General features: G+C 52.2%; 1 protein-coding gene across 1 annotated transcript; it reads left to right on the top strand.

Annotated features, from left to right (window-relative positions):
• The first annotated feature begins 4,054 nt into the window (after nucleotides 1-4,054).
• ANO7 (anoctamin 7) lies at nucleotides 4,055-17,004 on the top strand. The gene is made up of 22 exons (XM_056123236.1): nucleotides 4,055-4,205; nucleotides 4,888-5,002; nucleotides 7,443-7,570; nucleotides 8,207-8,320; nucleotides 8,403-8,539; nucleotides 8,901-8,958; nucleotides 9,032-9,142; nucleotides 9,218-9,383; nucleotides 9,460-9,550; nucleotides 9,644-9,740; nucleotides 9,854-9,997; nucleotides 11,074-11,211; nucleotides 11,319-11,417; nucleotides 11,547-11,649; nucleotides 11,907-12,018; nucleotides 13,896-13,950; nucleotides 14,136-14,233; nucleotides 14,890-15,026; nucleotides 15,122-15,327; nucleotides 15,548-15,693; nucleotides 16,075-16,165; nucleotides 16,824-17,004. The coding sequence occupies exons 1-22, from the start codon at nucleotides 4,143-4,145 to the stop codon at nucleotides 16,974-16,976; spliced, it is 2,562 nt and encodes an 853-aa protein (XP_055979211.1). The 5' UTR covers nucleotides 4,055-4,142; the 3' UTR covers nucleotides 16,977-17,004.
• The last annotated feature ends 8,702 nt before the right edge of the window (nucleotides 17,005-25,706 follow it).

The raw sequence follows: 25,706 nt of genomic DNA, 5'->3' as shown, positions 1-25,706 counted from the left end.
TCTAAGTGTCCTCTGGACTTTTCCCTTTGTCCTGCATCAGCCAGGTTTCTAGAACTTGAAAATCTCTGTGGGCAGGGCCCCAGGGCTCAAATGTGTCCCCAGCTCCCTTCTCCAACTCCATGGAACAACTCAGGGAGAAGGGGACACCTCTTCTGGACCTTTAGTCTCATGTGATGTTCTCTAGGAGCCTGTGTATTGTTTAAGATCACACCATCTGCTGTTCCAAATAAATCCTGAATTCTCCATGGCTAACCTCCAAGGGTTTTGTTGTGTGTGTTTTCTATTTATTTATCCATTTACTTTTGCTTTTTGGGTCACATCTAGTGATGCTAAGGGGTTACTCCTGGTTCTGTGCTCAGAAATTACTCCTGGCAGTGCTTAGTGCTTAGGGGACCATATGAGATGCCAGGGATTGAACCTGGGTCGGCCGCGTGCAAGGCAAATGCCCTTCCTGCTGTACTATTGCTCCAGCCCCTGTGTGTGTTTTCTGAAACAGCTAGGTGAAGAGAAAGTGGGTGGAGACACTACGATTGCTCCAAGAACTCATTCAGAAACGTGGAGACCATCACCAGGGACTTTTCCACATTGCGTTGGCCAGCGCTTAGTTACGTGGTCACAGGGTGCTGTGGGTGAGGCTGGGAAATGGAGTCCACCTACGTATTCTGTAGGAGGGAGCCCCTCGTTCTCTAGTGTCTTGCTTGGAGCTGTCAGGCCAAGCTCAGGACAGGGGCCCTATCACCTTAGGGAGTTGGACAGCAGCACTTGAGCAGGCCAGGGTGTGGGGCTCAGAGCTGGGAGTGAAGCTGCTTCTTGGGTCTCATCCCTGTCCCATCGTGAGAGACACTAGTGAGTGAGTTCAGCTGCAGCAGCAAGAGTTGGGTGCTGACAGCATGGCCTCTATTTTACTTTATTTTACTTCCTCTGCCTTCCTGAAGGCTGGAGCGATAGCACAGCGGGTAGGGCGTTTGCCTTGCAAGCGGCCAACATGGCCGACCTGAGTTCGATTCCTCCCGCCCCTCTTGGAGAGCCCAGCAAGCTACCGAGAGTATCTCGCCCGCACATCAAAGCCTGGCAAGCTACCTGTGACGTATTCGATATGCCAAACACAGTAACAAGTGTCACTATGGAGACGTAACTGGGCCCGCTTGAGCAAATCGATGAACAACGAGAGGACAGTGACAGTAACAGTGCCCTCCTGGCCCCAGAAGAGGAGGCGTAGGCTGAGGCTGCGTCTGAGTCTGAGTCTGACCCAGGTGGAAGGACTCTGAAAGCCCAAGTCCAGTAACCCCCCCCGCCCCCCGAAGCCAGCCATTCTGAGACTCCTCTTCAGAAGTTGTACCTACAGCTCTTTTTGTTTTTTGTTTTGGGGCCACACCTGGTTTCTTCTGTCTCTGCACTCAGGAATCACTCCTGGAGAGGCTCGGGATGCTGGGGGTCAAACCTGGGTTGGCATGTGCAAGGCAAACACCTTACCTGCTGTACTATGGCTCTGGCGCCAGCACTAGCAGCCCTTACCCCCACCCTCCTAGGCATAGCCCTGGATTCCCACACACCAGCATGTGCCCCCCAATTATTGCACCCCTCCCTCGTGGCACTCGCTGGAGCCCTTGCACATGATCCCGGCTCAGCAAACACCCTTCCATCCTGACTCTTGGGTTTAACCTGTGTCTACTTCAAACCTCCAAAGGTTCAAAGAGCTGATTTAGGGGCTGGAGCGATAGCACAGCGGGTAGGGCGTTTGCCTTGCACGCGACAAACCCAGGTTCGAGTCTCAGCATCCCATATGGTCTCCCGAGCACCACCAGGAGTAATTCCTGGTGCATGAGCCAAGAGTGACCCTTGTGCATCGCTGGGTGTGACCCAAAAAGCAAAACAAACAAACAAACAAAAAACCAACAACAAAGAGCTGATTCAGATTCTTCATACCTCAACTGAGGTTCCTATCTGAGAACTGAGATTCTATACCCCAGAGAAAGAATGTCCCGGGGCAGGACCCCCAGCCCCAGCCCATGGGGCCCACAGCTTTCATGTTTTTATCTATCTAGAACTGTTCCTGTCTCTGATCTCAGGAGTGCCCCCTGTCAGTGCTTAGGGGACTCTACATGGTGCCAGGGATTCAGACAGGACTTGCAGCCACACAGCTACAAGCAAGGCGAGTGCCTTATGTCCTGTACTCTCTCTGGATCTAGCTCTGTGTTCAGACAGCTGGCATCCACTGAGCCCCTTGGTTATTAGGCCCAATAGATCTTGTCCCACCAAGGCAGAGAAAAAAATAGGGGGATCTAGTGGGGGTGACCCTGAGCCTGATGGGGAACCACCAGCTACCCATGTCCCAGTCAGTTGTCTCTGGGCGTGAGCCTCTCCTCAAAAGGAAACTTCTGTGGGGCTGGAGCAATAGCACAGCGGGTAGGGCATTTGCCTTGCATACGGCTGACCCGGGTTCGATTCCCAGCATCCCATATGGTCCCTTGAGCACCGCCAGTAGTAATTCCTGAATGCAGAGCCAGGAGTAACCCCTGTGCATCGCCCCCAGGTGTGACCCCCCAAAAAAATAATTAAAAAAAAGGAAACTTCTGGAGCCACAATTTCTGGTTGCTCTTGCCCTTCCCCAGGGCCAGCTGGCTGGCTTCCCCCTGTACCCAGTCAGATGTGAGCAGGTCCTGCTGCCACCTCCCTGGGTAACAAGAACATGTAGGGCAGATGTTAGGGCTAGGACCCAGTGCCCTACACCCCAGGTTTTCTTCCCTAGCTCCTGCAGTCCAGCCCCAGAGATACTGTGTAGGAGCCCCCCTAGAAGATGAACTAGAGTCATATTTCTTCTACTAACAGGGCTTGCATGTGGTGAGCAGGGGACAAACTGGAGAGAACACTGAGTGTGCCCATACTCAGCTTCCTGGCTCCCACCTGAGCAGTCCCCAGGACCCCATACTTGTAGGTGCCCCACGCTGGATCTAAGGCTCTTCGGTTGCCATCTTGAAGTGCTCAAAAGATGTTCAGTCATTTTGCACTGGATGCCACCAATTTGAGTGCAGCACCCTCAGTGAAGGAGAGTCTGGGCTCCAGGTAAAACTTGGCTAGGGCCTTGGAGACAGAGGCCATTCCTGGGTGGGGCAGAACACCTGGAAGTTGCCTTTTCATTTGGATGGCTGGGCTCTGGGAAGAGGGACTCACCTTCTGGGGCATGGGGTGGGGGTCTGGGTAATGTGCTGCTGCCCAGGGGCTTGTTTCCATGCCCCCTTGGGAGCCTAAACTCTCAGGAGCCTCAGCCCCTTCCCTACAGACACAGAATACTTAGACCAAATATATTCCCCTCCCCCAATGTCTATGTAAACTTCCTAATCCCAGAGTGAGGTAATTGGGTCTTTGGGAGGCGAACAGGTAATGGGGGCAGAGCTACCATGACTGAGAGCCCCCAGAGATGGTTCACAGGGGTGGGGTGCATGTTTCTAGGGGAAGCCTCTGGTTCCATTCTCAGCATCATCAAATGGTCCCCTAGGCACCACTGGGTGTGATCCCCAAGCCACGGGGAGAATAGAGAGAGAGAAAAAGAAAGTGAGACAGAGAGAGAGAGAGACAGAGACAGAGAGACAGAGAGACACAGAGACAGAGACAGAGACAAAGACAGAGCACCACAGAGCTCCCTAGGTCTGGCCATGCCACACCTTGGTCTTGACCTTCCAATCTCCAGAACTGTGGGAAAGAAATCTCATTTGGAATGTCCCACCATCACCTCACTGCATCCCTATGGGAGTGATTTTTAAAAAGTATTATTGCTGCCAATGGGCTTGGAATCAGGGTCCCAGAGAGGAGAGAGGGTCAAGTTTGCCCAAGATGGCAGACCCTGAAGCAGCCCTAAGCCCCTAAGCTCTGCATCCTCCCCCACCCACCCCCGCCACCGTGTTGTCATTTGGGTTCAACTCCCCAGTGCCCACCTGTCCTCCCAGCTTTTCCAACCAGAAGCCTGGGGCTGCCTGTAGGAGGGGAAATCATACTGATGCCCTCCCCCCCTCCCTATCTCCCCCCTTTCCTCCTCCCCCACCCTTTCCAGCCCAGGATGAGCTGGTAAGTGAAGCTGCTGCCTGCTGCCTGCCCAAGGATCCTTGGTGGGCAACAGGGAACACCCCAGGTAAGTGTGACTCGTGATGAGGAAGGGGACACAGGAGCTGGACCTGCAAAGGCTGTTGGGTGGACCTTCAGGGCCTTGGGTGAGTCCAAGGTGGGGATGGGAGCCCTGGATCTCCTAACTTCCTGGGCAGCTTGGTGCCAGACACAGACCAGTGTGTGTGTGTGTGTGTGTGTGTGTGTGTGTGTGTGTGTGTGTGTGTGTAGGGCAGCGGTACCCAGATAGAGACAGAGGTTCAGAGCCCAGGACAAGTTGGAGCCATGAAGAGTCTCAAGAGGGCCAGGCTGGGAGGAGCACCCCTCCCTGTAACCTCAGCCCCCAGAGACTGGGACAGTGACCTGGGGCACAGTAGGTGTCCCACTGTATTCTAAAATAGGGTGGATCCTGGGAGCAAATGGGGAGGTTAGCTGTGGTCTTTATAAACTGTTGGCTGTATTTGCTGCTTGTTCATCTGTTATCTAACAGTAGCTTCCGTCTTGGAGTTGTAAAGCAGCAAGGGTGTGGGAAACGTCTAGCACAGGCACCAGGTTAAGGATCCTCTAACTGCTCTCTCCGAGGTGGAGTTGCTATGATGGTTCTTGGGCTGCGAATGGTGCAGAGGCGGGAGAAGGGTCCAGCGAAGTGCCTGCCTTGTTGCACTTTATATTTAGCCGGAGGTGGGTGGGCTGGTGGGCGGAGGGAGGCGAGGCCCAGCTGGGCTGGTGGAGCAGCTCCTGGCACCTGCACTAAGTCCTGCCTCCCTCCCTCTGTCCCGCTGCTCCTAGGATAACGATGGTGCAGAGGACAGGGACCCGGACCCCCACTGTCTCCAAGCTCCACACAACATTTATGCCCCAGACTCCAGGGGCAACTTTTTCCGTGATGGGAAAACCAAAATCGGTGAGACTTGGGCTAGACAGGGCTCTCACTCTTGCCTCATTAGAGTGACCACAGTAGCCAAAAACATGTTGCTAATTAAATCCTCCTTTCTTTCCGAAAAAACCCATAGGCCACTGTATGTTGCTTGCAAGGGACAGTTTCTCCTTCCAACTAGTCCCAGTACCTCTTGCTGCAATGATTTCCCCCACCTATTTTTTTAAAAGCTTGTTTTCATTTCCATAAGAAAAGTTCTCAACTCTAGAATCTAAAATGTAGCACTGTCCTCCCGTTGTTCATCGATTTGCTTGAGTGGGCACCAGTAAAGTCTCACAACAAATTGTGAGACTTGTTACTGTTTTTGGCTTATCGAATACATCACGGGTAGCTTGCCAGACTTTGCTGTTCGGCGAGATACTCTTGGTAGCTTGCTGGGCTTTCCAAGAGGGTCAGAGAAATCGAACCTGGGTCGGCCGCGTGCAAGGTAAACACCCTACCTGCTGTGCTATTGCTCCACACCAATCTAAAATGTGTTGCATTAAATTTTATTTTTTATTTGGATCTTATTGTCATAATGATTATGCCTTACCTGTCTTTAATAAAACTTTGAAAGAAATTCTGTGCTAATACATTTTAAAGTTTACATGAAATAGGTAAGGTCTACTTATGTAAATTTTTTCTTCTACACTTTACATAAGCAATGTGATTTGCAAAGTTGTTCATGATTTGTTATAGACATTCATTATTCTAACACCATTATCACCTTCCCTCCATCATTGTCTCCAAGCCTTAAGCCTACCCCATAGAAGGTCCACAATAATTTATTTTCTATTGCTTGTCATCAATAAATTGCTAATGGAATGATTAAAAATATATTCTTAGAGGAAAATTAGTGTAAATTGTATCTCACCACAGACGTGTTTAGTCCTAGTATGAGGGATTACAAAGATGTTGTTACAGGTTAAGCCTTCTATGTTACTGTTTGATTAGTTGAGATTCATTGCTTTCTATGTTACTTCCATCATCCGTCCAATCTGGAGTGCTACTACACGGTTATCAGTGGTGTAGAGCTTGGAGATGTCCAGAGCTACACGCTTCAGGAAGTCCAGAACTTTTTTTTTCTTTTTAAGTCACACCCAGCGATGCCCATGGATTACTCCTGACTCTGCACTCAGGAATTACTCCAGGCGATGTTCGGGGACCATATGGGATGCTGGGAATCGAACCTGGGTCGGTCGGGTATAAGGCAAATGCCCTACCCGCTGTGCTATCACTCCAGCCCCAAGTCTAGAACTTTTTTAAGTGGGTGACAGAGTTGAAGTTAAAATTTTAACTGGGCAGAGGCTTTAGGTTGTAGACAAGACTGCCAGAGCTTCCAGAAATACAGGGAAGTGGGCAGAGGTAGCCCATCCGAACTCCTAGAAACCCTGGAGATTTTACTCAGAAAGACTTGCATAACCGAATTTTCAGCAAATTAATTTCTGGGTGAAGCTTGGTCCTGAGATGGAGTCCGGCCAGAAGCATGGCGATTTTGCAGTGTGGGAGCCAATGGCTTCCAAGGCTCTATTTGGGGGGACCAGCCCAGGGCCCACTCCCCTCAGGTGCCCCAGATGTCTCAGGTGTCCTAGGGATTTTTAGCACTTGTTGGTTTCTTTTGAGATTTATTTATGATCTCTGGAGCATGGTCAGTAGATGAGCTTACATGGGGCTGGAAGTGGCATAACTGCCAAGGCTTCCTGGAATTACGGGGAGGTGATCCCCTTTAAAAAAAATAAACATTGGGGAGCTAGAGTGATAGCACAGCGGGTAGAGCGGTTGCCTTGCACGTGGCCGACCCAGGTTCCATTCCCAGCATCCCATATGGTCCCCGGAGCACCACCAAGAGTAATTCCTGAGTGTAGAGCCAGGAGTAACACCTGAGCATCCCCAGGTGTGATCCAAAAAGCAAAAAATATATATATAATAAAATAAATAAAATAAACATTGGGGGTAGATAAATTTTTGAGTTAATGATTTCAAAAACCCAGAACTGGAATTGCTACCTTCCTTCCTTCTTTCCTTCCTTCCTTCCTTTCTTCCTCCCTCCCTCCCTCCCTTCCTTCCTTCCTTCCTTCTCTTGATTTACAGTACGTTAATACTAATGTTTCAGGCATACAATGTTGTTACACCACACCTATCACCAGTCTTTTGATTGTTGTTGCTGTTTGGGGTTTGGATGACATCTGCCTGTGCTCAGGGCTCACGCCTGGTTGGCGACCATATGCGGTTCTGGACATTGAATCCAGGCGAGCAAGCACTGCGCCCGCTATACTATCCCTCTGGTCCAATAGTCGATTTCTTTTCGTTTCGGTTTTGGTGGGATTGGTAAACCCAGCACCCGCCCCACACCTGGGATGAACGTGGAGCCATGCAGGACGGACCCTTCCTAACTGCCCTTCCGCCCTCTCTCCCTCTCCCGGCCCAGACTTCGTGCTCGTGTGGGAGGAGAAACTGAGACCCCCGCGGCGGACAGAGCGACAGCGCCTCCTGCAGCGACGCTGGCGGGATAAATTCCAGCGGAACCTGCTCGCGGCGGGGCTGCTCCTGGAGGAGGTGAGCCAGCCCCGACCTGCTCGAGCATCAGCACCGCAAGGGCGGGGGCGAGGCGGGTGAGCTTTGTCGTAGTGTTGGCCCCATACCGTGATAATTAAATGGGTCAAGTGCACAACGCGCGGAGATGCCCAATAACTGGACATATCAGCCACTAATTAAAGGCTGCTTACTCAGTGTTTATCTCCACGTTTTTTAAAATGAGGGTGCAGTTCTCGCCTCGGTTGAATTTCAAACAAAGAAGCCTTTTCTCTTTTTATTATTTTTGGGGAAGGGGGCACACCCGGTGTTGCTCAGTGAGCCATGTGATGCGGGGATCAAGTCCGGGATGCAAAGCCTGCACTCCAGCCTATTTTTGAGTTCTCTGGCTCCTCAAAGCCCTTTTTGTTTGTTTTGTTGTCACACCCGGTGATGCTTGGCTTTGCAGTCAGAGTTCACTCCTGGAGATGCTGGGGGTCGAACCTCATGCGAGGCCAGCGCCCTTCCCACGGCGCTATCCCTCCGGCCACTCCAAGCGCGCGCGTTACTGATCGGCATCGCCAGCCGGGCGCTTCCCGGCCAGTGTTTGGTCCCTTTAGCGTCGCGAGGGGAGGGCCTCGGAGTTCTGGCCCACCTGGACCCCCCTTCCCCATCCCTCAGGAGCGCAGTTCCGTAGAGCGCGGCGCCCGCGCCCTGCACTTCGCCAAGCTGAGCGCGCCCTGGGAGCTGCTCGTGTTCTACGCCGAAGAACTGAGCCTGCGTGCACCGCTGCAGGTGGGCGCCGCGGGCCTGGGCGGAACCAAGCCCCCGGGGCCGAGTCCTCCCGGAGGCCCGTGACCCTGTGCTGCTTCCTCAGGCTCGACCCAACCCGGATTCGGACGGCTCGGCCGAGTTGCTGCTGCGCCTGCGCTTGCGCAACCCCCTCCAGCAGCACGTGCCCAACAAGCCCCTGGACTTCTACACCTGCACCTTCCGGCGCTCCAAGCTAGACAAGTGAGGGGGAGTGGTCTCGAGGAGGCGGGGCCCGAGTGGGCGGGGCCTCTAAAGGGGCGTGGTTATGGAGGGGCGGGGCTGGGGGCCTCCGAGAGGGGCCTTAGAGTGGGGTGGGAGTCTGCAACCCGCTTAGCACCCACTAGGCTCGGTCTCCTCCGCGCTATCTCCAAGGCAATTTCTGATTGACTCCCTTTAGGATTCCCTTTAGGTTTCACACCTCCCTAGACACACCCAGCCAGGCTGAGCTCTGTAGAGAGTCCATGGGCTCTCAGAGGTCACTCAGCCGAGAGACTAAACTCCCTTTGTGTTAGTTCTCGGGTTGGTCAGAAGACTCTGTTTCTAACCCCTGCTCTGGCCACAGATTCCTGGGCAGCGATTGCCACGACTCTTACTTCTCCAACACACAGAGGCACCGAGTGGTAAGACACTGTCCCTGGAGGGTCCACGTGGGACGGTAAAGGGTGCAAGTCACTCCAGAATTCTTTCCGGCAGGTGGCAGAGATCTTGGCCCGCACACTGTATGGGAAGCAGAAATGGGCAGAGATGGGCATTGCCCGGCTTCTGGTGGAAGGAGTCTACACGGCAGCTTTCCCACTGCACGAGGTAGAGACAGCCCAAGCTCAGCTGAGACAAGGGTGGGGGAGGTCTTCCCTTAGCCCTTCCTCTTTGCTTCCTTAGGGCCCCTTTGAACTGCCGGGGTACCAGGTGCCTGGTGCAGACCTGAACCCTCGCCAATTGCTCTACTCGTACTGGGCCCGCTGGGGATGCTGGTACAAATACCAGCCCCTGGACCATGTACGAGAGTACTTTGGGGAGAAGGTGGCCATCTATTTTGCCTGGCTAGGTGAGTCTGTCTCTGGGATGGGAAGCTCGGTCAAGGACAGAGATGGGGGTTCCTGAGCTCTCTGTCACCCTCATAGGCTTCTACACAGCCTGGCTGCTGCCTGCTGCCCTTGTGGGCACTTTGGTCTTCCTCTCTGGCCTTATGACCATGGACACCAACACACCAGCGTGAGTGGCTGTGTGTGGGAAGGCTGGGTGATGGGTTGGGTTCGCTGACTGGTTGGGGCTAAACCTTCTCAGGATGACACTTTTTGTTCATAGGGAAGAGATCTGTGCCAGTGGGGGTACCTACCTCATGTGCCCACTCTGTGATACCTGTGCCACATGGAACATTTCTGAGATCTGCCCCATGGCTAGGGTAAGCCAGAGTGGAGAGCAAGGGACAGAGGAGGCATTTGGGACCCAGGCCCTGGGCATGGCGGCTGGGAAGGCAATTCCAAGCCCTGCCATGTGCCCTCTACGCTTCCATAGATGGGCTACCTGTTTGATCATCCAGGGACCGTGTTCTTCAGCATCTTCATGTCCTTCTGGGCCATGGCCTTCCTGGAGCACTGGAAGCGGAAAAGCACCACCCTGGCCCACCACTGGGACTGCAGTGACTTCCAGGAAGAGGAGGTGGGGTTAGGCTCAGCCCTCCTCCAGAGCCATACTCTGCTCCCTGGGCTTCACAGAGGCCATAAGGCAGGCTGGGAAAAGCAAAGACCTTGGTGGTGTTTTTTTTTTTTTGTGTGTGTGTGTGTGTGTGTTTGTGTGTGTGTGCCTGTGAGGTATAGTAAGTTTGTAGGGGAAGTAAAGAGACAGAAGAGGTAAGTTGATAAGTGCTTGAGGGAGAACAGGGCTTCTCCAGAGAAGAGAGAGCCAATACACATCCCAACATTCAAGTATGAAAATCCACATCTCAAGAGGGGAGAGAGATGCAGGTGACATGTGTGTAGGCACCACATGCATGGGCAGTGGGGGCACAAATTCTGCACCCAGAGTGCAGAATTTGGAGGCCAACGTCTTAGGATTCAAATCTGACCTCTCCTCACGTGCCTTTGCCACCATGCTCTGGCTTCAAGCTGATAGAAGATTTGATGAGGTTCAGCAAGGTCTCAAAAAGAAAAGCTGCTTGGAAAAGGGAGGAAGGGGGGCCACATTCCCCTCACCACCCAGTGAGCCACCACCCAACTCTCCAGCTACCCGTTATTTGCCCAGTTACAGAGGCTTGTTCATTGTCCATCTTACCTACTCATCTGTCCACCCCCTGTCCATGCATCCATTGCTTGATCCAATCCTCTCCCACATGTATACCAACTTGTTGTTTATTCATTATCCTTCCATCTACCCATTCATCCACCAATCCATTCACTCCTCCATCCACTCATCCAACTACCCATCCATCCACCGAGGGTCTTTGCAAGGCCTTGGGGGATAAAGGTCCTATGGAATAAAAAAAAAAAAGAATCAGGAGCTAAGAATAAGCGAGTGGTAGAGGACATGCCTCACACGTGTGGGGCCCTGGGTTTAATCCCTGGCACCATGGTTGTGTGTGTATGTGTCATGGGGGAGGAGGGGCAGGAAATCTGCCCTCATTTCTGTACTTGCAGAACTCTTTATGCAGGTAAAAATGGCAGGAAGTATCCTCATTCTTCTGGCCTGACACCCAATCTTCAATTTTATGATGTACATTTCTGTCGCCCCTCTGACAGGAGTGCCCTCGCCCAGAATTTGCTGCGCTGGCCCCACAGATGGCCCGGAACCCAGTGACAGGCCTGAGGGAGCCCTACTTCCCACCCCTCTCCCGCCTTCCCCGCCTGCTCACTGGTTCTGCTGCCATCCTCATCATGGTGAGGTGGCTTTCGGCTCTTGCTCTGTCCGGTACTGTCCCCTGCAGGCTGGCCTGGGATCTGATGCCTGCCCTCCAGCTCTGATGTCTTCCCTTGCTGGCCCCCAGCTCTGCGTGGTGATGATCTTCCTGGTGTCTGTCATCATTTACCGTGGCATCATCAGCATTGCCATGTTCCACACAGGCAACCCTGTCCTCATGACCCAGGTGAGTGCCCCTTGAGGTCAGTGGAGGGTGGAAACACAGCTGTAGGCTCCAGGCCCACGGTGGAATTCTCAGCATATCTTTCAGCCCTCTGCAGGGCCAGGCCCAAGTGGTACCAATTGCCCTATCTAGGCTGGCAACATTGCCAACATCAGCAGCACCGTGCTCAACTTGGTATTGATCCTGCTCCTGGGCCAGGTCTATACCTCGCTGGCTGAACAGCTCACCAGATGGGGTGAGTGAAGGAAAGGGGACGCATGAGTGTCTTGGAATCCATTGGGAACTGGGAGCCCTGCAGTAGGACTCACTGTACCTCAAAATCTGCAACTCCCACTTGGTATCCCCAGCCTCCTTTGTCATCTTCCAGTGAGGATAGCCAGGGATGCATGACTGGCATTAGAGGAAAGGCAGGCTACAGGCAAAAGCAACAAGGTTTGCCCAGTGGGCGCCTTGTACTCAGTAGACCTCTGACCTACTCTTCCCTCTGCCCAGAGATGCACAGAACTCAGACCCTCCATGAAGATGCCTTCACTCTCAAAGTCTTCATCTTTCAGTTTGTCAATTTCTACTCCTCGCCCTTCTATGTGGCCTTCTTCAAAGGCAGGTGAGGACCCCTCCTGCCCTACCCCCCAAAGTGATTGCCTCTCAGGGAAGTGGCCCAGCACAGGGCAGCATCTTTGAGCCTCCAGATTTTTCTCCACCATGGTCTTGCCGTTGACCTGGAAATGGCTCCTGCTGGCCTTGGCCTTCAGTGTTCTCAGCTGTAGCTCCTCGGCCCTTTACTGGGGAGATGTGAAACTTTAATACCCAAATTCATTTGCCATTCAAGCTGCCCTGGGTGACCCAGGCCTAAGGCACTCATCTCCCAGTGCTGCAGTATGGGTTCATTGCCCTCTTTGTGGAGGACTTTTCACTGAGCACCCTGGACTGGGAGCACAGATGAACCAGGCCAGGGTTTTTCCTTCAAGATACCGTGTGTGTGTGTGTGTGTGTGTGTGTGTGTGTGTGTGTGTGTGTGTGGTGCCAGGTGTCAAACCTAGGGCCTCACACATGCAAGGCAGACAGCCTAAGCTACATCTCCAACCTCAGGAGCTGCTAATTTTTTTTTCCATTTTTTTTTTTTTTGAGGATGAGTAATAGGGGGACATCTGGCAGTGCTCAGGATTTACTCCTGGCTCTGGCTCTGTGTTCAGAATCACTCCTGGCAATCACTTACGGGACCATATGGAGTGCCGGGGATCAGACCAAGGCTGCTGACATACAGGACAAGTGTTCTGCCTGCTGTAATATCCAGCCCCAGGAATTGCTAATTTTTGTTGTTGTTGCTTGTTGACCACACCAGGCAGTGCTCAGGGGTTACTCCTGGCTCTGCAAAGAGGAATTACTCCTGGTGGGGCTTGAGGGACCATATTGGATGCCAGGGAGTGAACCCAGGTCAGCCGCGTGCAAGACAGATGTCCTACACTGTACTATCTGCTACATCATGGAGCTGCTAATTTTCATTGAGGTTTAGGAGTCCAAGTACTGTAGCATTGTAGCACTGTCCTCCCATTGTTCATCGATTTGCTCGAGTGGGCACCAGTAACATCTCTATTGTGAGACTTGTTACTGTTTTTAGCATATCTAATATGTCATGGGTAGTTTGCCAGCTTTGCTGTGCGGGCGCAATACTCTTGGTAGCTTGCCAGGCTCTCCAGCGGGGCAGAGGAATTGAACTGGGGTCGGCCGGGGGATGGAGCCATAGCACAGCGGGTAGGGTGTTTGCCTTGCACGTGGCTGACCCAGGTTCGATTCCCAGCATCCCATATGGTCCTTTGAGCACCTCCAGGAGTGATTCCTGAATGCAGAGCCAGGAGTAACCCCTGTGCATTGCCGGGTGTGACCCAAAAAGAGAAAAAAAAAGTCCAAGAGGGCTCGAATCCCAGAGATTGTATTACTGGGTAAATACCCTGGTCATTTGGTGAGAACAGGAGAGAGAATCACCGAAGGAAGCTGATCTTTAGCAATGTGACACTCTTCCTAGTCCAGATACACCCCAAGGTAATCAACCCTTGGTTTTTCATGGACTGAGCAGCTGGTGCAGGCCACGGTTCTAAGAAATGTGTGGGTATTCTGCTGGGGTTCTGGGGGGTAAGAGGGTGATCAAGGCCATCTTGCAGCCCTGTCACCCGAGTGTGAAGTCAGTGTGAGGGAGAATGGTCAGGAGCGTTGTGGGGGTGCTGGAGGGTAGTCTCAGTGTGGATGTAGTCATGGCCTGGCTCCAGAAAGGAGGGTGTTGGGTTTGGAGAGATAGTCCAGGCATTAAGGTGTTTACCTTGCCCAGATAACCCCAGTTTAAATCCCTGGCTGTACATATGGTAGCCCGAGCACTGCCAGGGCTCACTCCTAAGCACAGAGCCAGGGATAGCTCCCAACACCACAAAACAAACCAACTCACTCAGAAAAGAGGGTGCATTGCCAACAGGTTTCGTGGGCCTACAGGTTTGTGGGATACCCTGGTCAATACGGCACGCTGCTCGGCCTGCGAAATGAGGATGTGAGTAACCCTCCACTGGCACTGGGGGGTGGTGGGGTGGTGGTGTCAGACCCTTAGGTCTGGCAGGGGCTGGGTCTCCCTCTGGCCTCTAAAGAGCAGGGGCTTTGTTCCATCTGATGGGGGTAGGGGCCCTCCTGCATGACCCCTCAGCCCTGAGTGAGGTGCCCTGTGTCTCCCGACCACAGTGCGGCCCTGGAGGCTGCCTTCTCGAGCTCGCTCAGCAGCTTTTCATCATCATGGTGGGCAAACAGCTGGTCAGCAACATGGAGGAGTTCGTCCTACCGTGAGTATGGGAGCAGACAGGGGGCACTGGGGAGAGCCAAGCCAGGCCCTGGGGAGGACTCCTTTGAGAATGAAACCAAAAAACACTGTTTTTAGGGGTTCAGAAGACAGAGACATAAGCCCCAGTTCTGCTCCTTATACGTTCTGTGGCTTTGCATCAGTTTTCTTGTCTCTATATATGGGGGAGTCAGTAACACCTTTCAAAGCAAGTTGAAAGAGATAGTACAACAAACAGGTAAAGCACTTGCCTTACATGTGACTGACCCCTAGAAGCACGTGTGGTCCTCTGAGCACCCTTATGAGTGATCCCTGAGCGCAGAGCCAGGAGTAAGCCCTGACCATCACTGGGTATGCCCCCCCCTACCAAAAAAAAAAAAGTTGAGAGGATTAAATGAAATAGGGAACAGGAAAAAGGGCTATTACCATTTTGAGAGGGACATGACTCCACCGACGAATAATGAGCGTGAAGGTAGCAGAGGAAAGAGCCCCACACCCCAAATCCAATACTTTGGATTTGAACCTTGGCTGCACCACTTATAACTTGGAGAGCCCTAGGCAAGGTCTCTGAGCCCCCGTTTTCTCATCTGTGAATTGGGAATGAGTCCCAATGTCACAGTAGAAACGGCACCATCTGGTCTCCCGGCACTCCCTCCCCAGGAAGCTGAAGGCCTGGTGGCAGAAAAGGCAACTGGCAGGACTGCGGGACACCCAAATCGGGCAGGAGCTGCGGCGCTGGGAGGAGGACTATGAGCTCATCGAGTGTGAGGGCCTGTTCGATGAATACCTGGAAATGGGTGAGCAGTGTCCTGTGGTCCCAGACCCCTCAGCTCCCTGGCTGGCACAGGAAGGTCCTGGAGGCACGCTAGGCCTGATACTTCCCTCCTTCCAGTGCTGCAGTTTGGGTTTATCACCATCTTCGTGGCAGCCTTCCCACTGGCGCCCCTGTTTGCTCTGCTCAACAACTGGGTGGAGATCCGCCTGGACGCCCACAAATTCGTCTGCGAGTACCGGAGGCCAGTGGCTGAGCGGGCTCAGGGCATTGGGATCTGGCTGCTCCTGCTTGAAGCCATGGCCCATCTCTCAGTCATTGTGAATGTGAGTGTGGGGCAAAGACAGGGAGTACAGTCGGGCAGGGGGCGAGAGGGAGAACAGAGACTGGAAAGGGAGCTCAGGAATAGAGGCTAACGCTGGAAATCAGACTCAGAGCTGGGGCAGTAGCGGCATAGGGCTAGGATTCTGGGTATTAAGGTTGGATCCAGATGGGGGTGAATTAGGAGACTGGCCCCTGAAGGCCTGCGCGTCCTGGATCCTGCAGGCTTTCCTCATCGCCTTCACCTCAGACTTTCTGCCGCGTCTCCTGTACCAGTACGAACAGCACAGCCAGCTGCGCGGCTACATCAACTTCACGCTGGCGCCAGCACCTCCCGCCTACCTTGCCCAGGGCAACCACACACCCTGCAGGTGGGAGACACAATGGGCTCCCCACCAGTGGCTGGGGTTAGAGACGTGCGTGCGGGAGGACGGATTCTGTCTGCCGGGGAAGGCCCCCCAAGGGGTGGGGTTTGCTGGAGGCGGAGCGCGGAGCCCGGCGGGCGAATGGCGAGGTGCCACGGGGGCGGGGCAGAACCTGGAGTACCACCCCTCTGGGGGCGTGGCTTACCAAGAGGCGGGACGGTGAGCCTATGGGACCGGCGGGGCGGGGCCTAGCCGGGAGGGCGGGAACCAGAGTCTGGGAGTGGATTGACGCGTAGAATTGGAAGCCTGTAAATCCTGAACTTGCCAACCTCGCGGAGTGGAGATCCTCCTAGAGCCTCGCAGAACTCCGCGTTCCTTGCAACCCAGGTACAAGGCCTTTCGCGACGCGCAGGGGAATCTCACCCTCTTCTACTGGAAACTTCTGGCTGTGCGCTTGGGCTTTATCATCGCCTTCGAGGTAGGCACAGGTGTCTATGTTGGACTGACCTGGGTAACAAACAGGGCAGGCAATGCCAACGGTTGCCTGCACAGCGTGATGTATTCTAAAACAGGATCTACTGCACAGAGTAGTTATGAGGATTCAGTGCCAAGCACTTGCACATAAAGGCATCATGGGTGCTAAGTGAATTAATATCACAATGATTATTATTATCTATTGGCAACAGACTGGGAGAGAGGAAGCTTCTGTTCTCCAGCTTTGCTCAATATTCCCTCCAGTCCTACTTCTAGGGCAGGAGCGATAGCACAGCAGGTATGAGGCCAACCTGGGTTCCATCCCCAGCACCCTACATGGTCCCTCCGGCCCGCCAGGAGTGATCCCTGAGTGCAGTCCCAGGAGTAAGCACCACCAAGTGTGGGCCCCAAACAAAACAGGACACAGGGTTCCCAGTGTTAAGGGGTTAGGCATCTCTGTGTCTTTGGGCAAATTATACCCTCTTTATGTTTTTAACACTTTCACGTGTAAAAAAAAAAAGTATAATTGTACCCACCTACCAAAATTCGTGTTGAGGATTCGATGAGACGCATCCAGAATAGTGTCTCTTGCACTTAGTAAGCGCTCCATGAATTGAGATTGTGAAGTTGATCCTTCTCTCTTTGACTCCGTCTCTATCCAGCACGTGGTGTTCTTCTTCCTGAGCCTCATCGCTTGGCTCGTGCCCGACGTGCCAGCCGGCCTGGCTACCAAGATCAAGCGCGAGCGCTACTTGGCCAAGCAGGCACTAGCGGACAACCGGGAAGCGCTGCTCTCAGTTCGTTCGGCCCACTGACCCTGACTGTAGGCCCTCTGACTGTGCCCCCACCCACCCACACCTCCCTCTACCCTTCTCGCCCACCCACTGGGAGGCTTGACTGGGTTCCCTCTCATTTCTGCCTGGCCCCAGCAACTCCCAAATCCACCCATACCACACTCTTTGCTTTTTGGCTTTTCCTCCTAAATCTCCTCTGTTTTGGGGGTACCACCTAGCTTACCCAGCCTGATCAAGCCACGCTAACTGTTCACTGCAGCAGTGATGCTATCCCTGGCACCCAGGACACAGTGGTGACTGAGGTGGGACTGCCCTTTCGGGACTCCACATCTCCCAGGATGCTCCTTCCTTTGGGGTTCTCTGCTTCTGGCCAGGGGTCTGGGCAGTACCATGGCCAGCAGCCACTCGGTGCCAGGAATGGAATGAGAGGGCGAATTCTCTGTATTACCTCCCTTGTCCTATGCTCCAAATTCTATCCCATGTACCATGAAGACAATAAACCTATCTCTCTACCCCAGCATCACCCAGTCTCCACCCACTCTGCTCAGTGAGTGTCTCATTATGTGATGATGCTTTAGGGACCAAATTTGGATATAAATGAGTAAATGAAAGAGAAAGGGAAAGTCTATTAGGGATTGGGCCCTGGACCCACTGCCCATTTGCTCATTAAGGCCTCTAGTGTAAGAAAAATAACATGAGCCTTTGCCACATTATGTTGACACTTAATCTGTGATAAAGGAGTCAAGATCACACAATGGGAAAGAAGAGCTTTTCATGAAAACAAAGGAGCTGGGAAAACTGGAGACCCATGAACAAATGACTTGGATATTATATCTAAAATCATAATAAATACATAGGAGAGAATAGATGAGATACACTAGGACCACAGCATTAGGAATGTTTCTGAAGCCTTAATACTAATGGAAAGGCAACCAAGAGAAAAGGAATGGGACTGAATCAAAATGGCAGTCTTCTACACAGTGAAAGAAACTACCACAGAAACAAAAAGACAGATTAACAACTGAGAGATATTTGTACATCTTGCGTCTACAAAGAGTTAATATCTAACATATAACCCCCCCAAAATTTTTTGTACATCTCAACAACACAAAAGCAAGCAACCCAATTTAAAAAAATGGGAAGGGGCTGGAACAATTGTACTGTGGGTAGAGTGCTTGCCTTTGCACATGCTGACCTGAGTTTGATCCCCAGAACCTCCTATGGTCCCCTGAGCCTCACCGAATAAAAAGATATAAAAGTGGAAAGTCTATTGATCCAGCAATATTAGGCATATATTTAAAATCAAAAGAACACTAATTATTAATGAAAAAATAATTCAAAAGGACATTTACACATCTATGTTCATATCATTATCACAATAGCTAAAATATAAAATCAATCTAAATACTTGTGGAGAGATGACTGAATGCAAAAGCAATCTATATTGGTATATTCAACAGAATATTATGGTGTCATTAAAAAAGATATTGTGTCATCTCGGACAATTTCAATTGACGAAACTTGTAATTATGCTAAGTGATATAAGTATGGTAGTAAAAGACAATTTCTGGATGATCTCACTCGTGTAGATATAAGTAACTAAAGCAAATGAACTGGCCCGAAAAACAAGAAATCTGGCTCTGGGGCTTAGTGAACACTATGGTGGTTATTAGAGGGAAAGCAAGGGGCTTAGGGTCCTTTTTGGTGGTGGGGATGCTTTTGAGAATATAGCCAAAAGAAGCAAAAAGCACTACACCAAGGAGATAATCTGGACTCCCATCTTCATTGCTGCATTTATTACAGCAGCCGAGACTTGAAATCAACACAGGTACACATTATCTGATGAATGGACAAAGAAGATAGAGTAAATGTGCATATATACACCAGGATGTTATTTAGTAATAAAAAAGAAACAAAATCCTACCACTCATAATGAAATTGGTGGATCTTGGGGCATTGTTTTATTTATTTAAATATTGGGGTTTCGGGGGGCCACACCCTAAAGAGTGCTCAGGGCTTACTCCTGACTCTGTGCTCAGGAATAAGTCCTGGTGTGGCTCAGAGACCATAAGCAGCGCTGGAGATTGAACCCAGGTCAGCCTTTTGCAAGGCAGTGCTTTACCCAATGTATCGATCACTCTGGTTCCCATTTTTTTTTTTATAGAAAATAGCAAAAAAAGAAAACTCGGAAATAAAGATCAGAGTTGCTAGATGAAAGTAGTACAAAGGCACAAATTTCCAATTATAAGATAAATATGTACTAGTGGTGCAACTTACACCATAATTATTATAGTAAACACTAAGGCAATTCTGAATGTTATTAGGTATATCAGTGAATCTAAAATTTCTCATACAAGGGTAAAACCCTTTTTCTTTTCTTTCTGGGACCAGGGAATTAAGCCCAGGATGTCACACATGTTTGCACTAATATTTCTCTCTCTCTCTCTCTCTCTCTCTATATATATATATATATATATATATATATTTTCTTTTTGGGTCACACCTGGCAGTGCACAGGGGTTACTCCTGGCTCTGCACTCAGGAATTACTCCTGGCGGTGCTCGGGGGACCATATGGAATGCTGGGAATCGAACCTGGGTTGGCTGCATGCAAGGCAAACACTCTACCTGCTGTGCTATTGCTTTAGCCCCTTTTTTCTATATTTTTACCAGTGTGAAATGATGGATATTAGTTAAACTTACTGTGGTAATAATTTCACAATATAGATAAGTCAATAATTACATTATACATCTTAACTTTTTTTGGGCTGTCACACCTGACAATGCTCAGGGGTTACTCCTGGCTCTGCACTCAGGAATCAGTCCTGGTGGACTTGGGGGACCATGCGGTGCCAAGGCTCAAACTTGTCTTGACCATATGCAAGGCAAACACCTTACCCGCTATATTATCTCTCCAGTTCCTATTTATTTTTTGGTAGGCCACATTGGAGGTGCTTAGCATTACTCCTGACTTACACTCAAGGATAACTCCTGGCAGTGCTCAGGGGACCATATGGAGTGCCAGCCATTGAATCTAGGTTGACCATGTGCAAGGCAAGCACCTTACCTGCTGTACTTTCTCTCTGCCCCATACATCTTAAATTTATGTAGTACTGTATATGTCAACTATATCTCAATAAATGGAGAAAAAGACTAATCTTATTTTCGGGGTAGGGTATTAAAGATAATAAAATGATTTGCTTTTTAAGTCACACCCAGCAGTGCACAGGGGTTATTTCTGGCTCTGCACTCAGGAATTACTCCTGGCAGTGCTCGGGGGACCATATGGGATGCTGGGAATCGAACCCGGGATGGCCACGTGCAAGGCAAACACCCTACCCGCTGTGCCATTGCTCCAGCCCCAGTTTTGTGGGTTTTTTTTTGGGTTTGGGGCCACACCCTGCAGTGCTGAGGGGTTACTCGTAGCTCTACACTCAGAAACTATTCCTGGAAGTACTCAGGGAAACACATGGCTGTCAGGATCGAACCCAGCATGCAAGGCAAGAGACTTACCCACTCTACTAAGCCCCTGATTTAGTTCTTTAGGTCAGTTGAGATAGATCTCAATGAACTTCCGTAGTAAGAGGCTATGACTCAAAGGGCTACAGTACATGCTTTACATGTGGAATCCTACCAACAGCCTTCTCCCTCTCCAGCCCCACTGGGTTGGGATCCAAACCAAAATCTTAAAAATAAAATGGGCCAGAGAGATAAATCTATGGGCTGGAAGTTTTGTGCTTTGCGTGCTGGAACCCAGATTTGATCCATGCCACCGCACAGTCCTCCAAGCACCACAGGGAGTGACCAAGCCCCCAGGGACCAAGCCAGGAGTAGCCCCTGAGCACCACGTTTGTCCCCCAAACCGAAAGATAAAATCTAAACTAAAAAATAAAAGCCAGCTGAGACAGAACTAGTGGTTAAGTATGCATGTGCATGGTAGAGTCAGAGCTGGGTTTGGATACTAGTCTTGACTCTAATTAGCTGTGTCACCTTAGGCAAGTTATTTAATCCCTTGAACTCCAATTTCGTCATCTATAAAATAGGGAATTCATAGAGCTGATGAGAGATTGAAATGGGATAATGCCCGTGACTTAACCTGGACAAGCCTCATGTCCTCATCTGCTCAGTGAGAGAGGCAATAGTTTCTCTCCTCACCACCGCCTCTGGTAGTGGTGGAGGTGACATGAAGAAATAGGTGTGATGCACTTGGAACCACACCTGGTGTGTAGTCAGTGCACAAGAAGAATTATTAGCAGCAGAACTATTAGTATGTGCACCCATAGTCATACTCAACGCCTGGCGATTACAGCGTGCTTGCCTAAATGACAGGTAGTAAGCATTAAGAAGAAAGCAGCTTTCACAGACGTGGCATGATTGCCTGCTGGGCACAGAGCAATCATACTGGGGAAGAAGGCTGCTCTGCTGGAGCTCTTGAGTTGGCTTATTGAGGGCGTCTTTGGTGCCCATGAGTCTAGGAAGGCTTCATGGTGGAAGAGGCTGTTGGAGACGGGGAGAGCGTCTGTTCTAGGCAATAGGGAAGGATGAGCCATTCCTGTGTGATGCTGGAAGGGCTGGCCAGGATGACATTAGCAGGATGGTCCCTGTGGTGCAGATTTCCATCCCCTGGAGACATGCTCTCACTTTGCAGATGCTGCTGTTGGCTCTGAAGGGGTCCTAACTGGCCACTCCCAAGCTCTCAGAGGCGCTTCATTGTCAGGGCTCAGGAGGGTCTCTAAGGAGCTCCCAGCATGCCTTACTGTCCCCAGGAGTCTAGGGCACAGCTCCCTTTCGGGAAGTGCCAGGAGCACAGTGACCTGTCCCTTGGGAGGAGAAGCAGAGCCTCTCCCATCTTGAGGACTTCAGTCTGGGGTCCTTCAGAGCTTCTCCAGGGCATAGGACTTCCATTGTTCCAGCCCCCCTCTTGTACCCCAGACTGGCCAAACCGGTTCTGGGGAAGGGGGGCGGGGAGCAGGCACGTTGAGACAGCCACCTGCCCGCCTGCAAGGTTCCCTCCGCCTTCACCTCCCCTCTCCCCGCCCCACACAATACCCGGGAGCTTCCCTGGCCTGGCGCAGGGGCCATGCCGACATGGCCCCCTGAGGACCTGGCTGCACCCCCAGGGCCCCCCCGGGTGCCTTGGAGCCCTGGACCGTGCTGGAGGCTGGACTGAGCTCCCCGGCTGAGGTAGGGCCCTACCCTCCTGCCAGTGGCCCCTTCCTCCCCCCCTGCCAGTCTCCCAGGGAATCCTTTGTGCCTGGCTGCCCGCTGAGTCGCTGAGTCGCGCCAGACCCACTCAGGGCTCTGGCCTCAGTAGGTCCTGCAGCCTTGGTGGCCTGGAGCTCCTTTCCGGTCATGACCCCCCCCCCCCTCTCTCTCTTGACTTTGTCATTTAAGGGGCTCAGGGGACCTGCTCGAACCCCGCTTCTCCCGGCAGCAGGGCAGGCGCTCCCTGAAAGGGGGGCAGGGAGGAGCAGGGCATAGGAGCCAGAGTCCAACCTTCCCCCTTGCCTGGCCAGGTGGACCCGGTGCTCCTGTGATTAGCAGTGTCTACCCGGAACCCCCACCGCCCCCTTTGTCCTAGCCCATCCTCCTCAGCCTGCAGAGACAGCAGGACCAGGTCCCTGAGAAGGGAAGGCCAACAGGGAGACCTGGGAGGCTACTTAACTCAGGGGGACGCTGAAGTCCAGAGACAGCCTGTGACTTGCCTAAGGCCACACAGCTGGTCAGTGTCAACAATGGACCTTGAACCTGCACTGAGGTTCTCCTTGTGGCTTTTCAGGATGACCCAGTGAACACTGTGGAGTAGCCAGTGACTGTGCTTGGGCCGATGATATCCCTGGGCCAATTCTTGTCCTGAGTTTCTCTTTTTTCCTAGCAAATGAGCCACACATGGCACAAGCACAGTCTCCGCCTGGCTCCCCAGTACTTGGGTCCTGAAGGGTCTGCGGCCACCTGACTGGCATCCCAGCTCTTCTTCATTGTGTATTTTATTTGCTTATTCACTTTGCAGCACCTGGGATCAAAGCCAGGTCTCCCGCACACAGGAGTGTGTTTTGCCCCTGAGCTGCATCCCTGGCTTCTCATACTGGTCATGCTCAGTCACCCCTGACCTCGGCAGATCTGGAGGTGACTCACTAGCCAGTCTCATCCCTCTCCTGCTTCCCATGTGTACAGCCTTTTCCATCCTGCCTTTAGCAGGAAGTGCCTTGTCCCAAGGGCTCCGTGTTTTGCACATTTGTGCCTGCAGCTGGCAGTGGAGAAGACTCTCCTTGCTGCCCTCCAAGAGCTTCTAGAACCCCAGGGAAGAGAATCTCCCAGAATGCAAGGCAACAGGATGTGTATGCTTGCACACACATGCCTGCAGAAGCAACTGGGACTTGGGTGCTCTAGACTTGGGATTCCTGGAGTGCAAGAATGTCTTTCTAGCGGGGGCAAAGTGATAATACAGTGAGTAGGGTGTTTGCCTTGCATGTGGCTGGACCCGGGTTCAATCCCTGGCATCCCATATGGTCCCCCAAGCATTGCCAGGAGTAACTTGAGTACAGAGCCAGGTGTAACCTCTGAGCTCTACTGGGTGTGACAAAGAATGTCTCTAGGGGCTGGATTAACAGTCCGTGGGTAGGGCACTTGCATTGCACCTAAGCTGACCTGGCTTCCAGCTCCGGCATCCCACATGGCCCTCTGAGCACCAGAAGGAGTGATCCCTGAGCACAGAGCCAGGTGTAACCAAGTGTAAGCCCTGAGTACAGTCTCTGTGCCATCCCCGCCCCCCAAAATAAGAACATCTGTCTAGCCGGTAGGGGGTCCCCTGTGTCTCCTGTCACATGCTCCTGCGAAGTGGACAGGGCCACCCTTGCAGCTTCGGTTTCCTTTCCATATCTGTGTGGTGGCCCCAATTGCCCCAAGAGTAGATAACTTTTTCCTGATAACTTGGAGAAAAATGGCCAATTCTGTTTATGCACACGCTACCCTAGGAATAGATGAGGAAAGAGGGAGATGGATGGTGTGGGTCAAGTGGGGCTTGAGGGTTTAAGGGACAAACTAGAGTTGTCCCTAAGGAGCAGCCCCCTCCCAGGGTAAGAAAGCAGAGAAAGCAAGGGAGGGGCTCTGCAGTGAGGAGTGGGCCCATCAGCGACTCAGTGCTCCCCCACTGGGTTCTCTCCTCCCACCCTCCCTCAGAGTCCCTGACACTCAAGCCAAGGCTTTCTCCCTGAATTCCCCAAGTCCCCGAGTATTTCAGTTGAGGACAGTTAACTGTTATTTCCTCCGGGAAGCCTTCCTGGAATGCCAGGTGGAGTTGAGCCAGACACCCTTCTTGGATGGCTCCTCCGGCTTGGCTCTTGCCTGATTGTAAGTGTTTTTGTTTTTTGGCTCCCCTGTTAGACTGGCAACCCTGTGGGGCATCAACTGTTAGTCTATCTATCTGTCCCCTGGGTTTTTCTGGGCTTCACATCTGTCTCCAAGTGTCAGCTCTGCCTGAGATGTTCCGTGTCTTTGTCTCGCCATCTTCATTTTTGGGTCCCCGTACATCTCTGTGTCTGTGGTCTTCTGGTTTTGATTGTCCGGGGATCTCATTTTGGAGTAGCTGTCTGAAGGAACCTCATTTCTTGAAGTCTTTATCTCTCCTGATCCAGCCAGGCTGGGCACTGCCCCTTTGGCTGGTGGGGGCTAAGGGTGTCCACACGCACACACGCATGCACACACACACACACACACACACACACACATGCCTGCCCACAGTGAGGCCAGGCTAGGGTAGGCCCCCGCCCAGTCCGCTGCCTGCTCCCTCCCTCTACCCGCTTGCCTCACCACAGGGTTTGGTGAATCAAACTCTTTGTCTGGGTGGGATCTCCCCCGCCAGCTGGGCAGAGAGGGCTTCCCTGCCCAGCAGCACAACAGCTTCGGCAGCAGCAGCCTGGCCTCGGCTGGAGAGGTGAGAGCTAGAGGGAAGGGCAACTGGTGGAGGGCTACGGGGGCCAGGGCTGCAGGGGTTCAGACCCCTGCATCACTGGCCGGGTCGAGACGCTGACCGTCTCCCTGGGAATGACTTCTCTTCCCCAGAGGGAACCTGATCAGCTCCGTCAGATCCCAGGGCTGGGAGCAGGAGTTGGCAAGAACCAAGCTGGAGGGGAGGGGGCGGCTGGGGCGCCTCCCTGCCCTTCTCCTGGGAGGGCCCAGTCGCATCTGGAGGGTGGCCTGCCTGCCAGTCTGTGATTCTCCTAGCCAGCTTGGCATGGGTGTGGGCACCGCTCAGCACTGAAGGCTGTAAGTCTGGCCACGGGAGAGGAGGTTGGGTAATACCAGAGCAAGCACTTCTGTGCCGGGGGTTTGTGTGTACATGCTGGTGTGTCAGTGTGGATGGACAGAGGCGAGAAGGTGCCAGTATCTGATGGGTCAGCGTGTGTGTGAGAAAGTGTGCTCGTGGATGTTGTTTGCGTAAAAGAGCTTGTGGGACTGATTTTTTAATTGGTCTGGGTGTGTCTGGGTAACTATCTTGCCTCTGGGTGTACTTGGAAGAAAACGTGTGTGGAGGTACGTCGAACAGACTTTTTACTCTGTGTGAAAAAGCATGTAGCTAGGGGTCTTCTGGATGCCCAATGCAGGCTCTGAAGCCAGACTGCCTGGGTTGGAATCCTGGCTTCACTGCTAACCACATGACAACCTCCTGAGCCTTACTTTTGCCACCTGTACAATGGGGGAGAATGCCAGCATCAACTCAGGGCTGCTGGGAGGAGTGGCATATATGTGTAGA

Source organism: Sorex fumeus, unplaced genomic scaffold, assembly GCF_029834395.1.
Source record: "Sorex fumeus unplaced genomic scaffold, SorFum_2.1 ptg000047l, whole genome shotgun sequence".
NCBI classification, from domain to species: domain Eukaryota; kingdom Metazoa; phylum Chordata; class Mammalia; order Eulipotyphla; family Soricidae; genus Sorex; species Sorex fumeus.
Note: the sequence above shows the minus strand (reverse complement) of the source record. Positions and strands in the feature narration are given on the sequence as shown.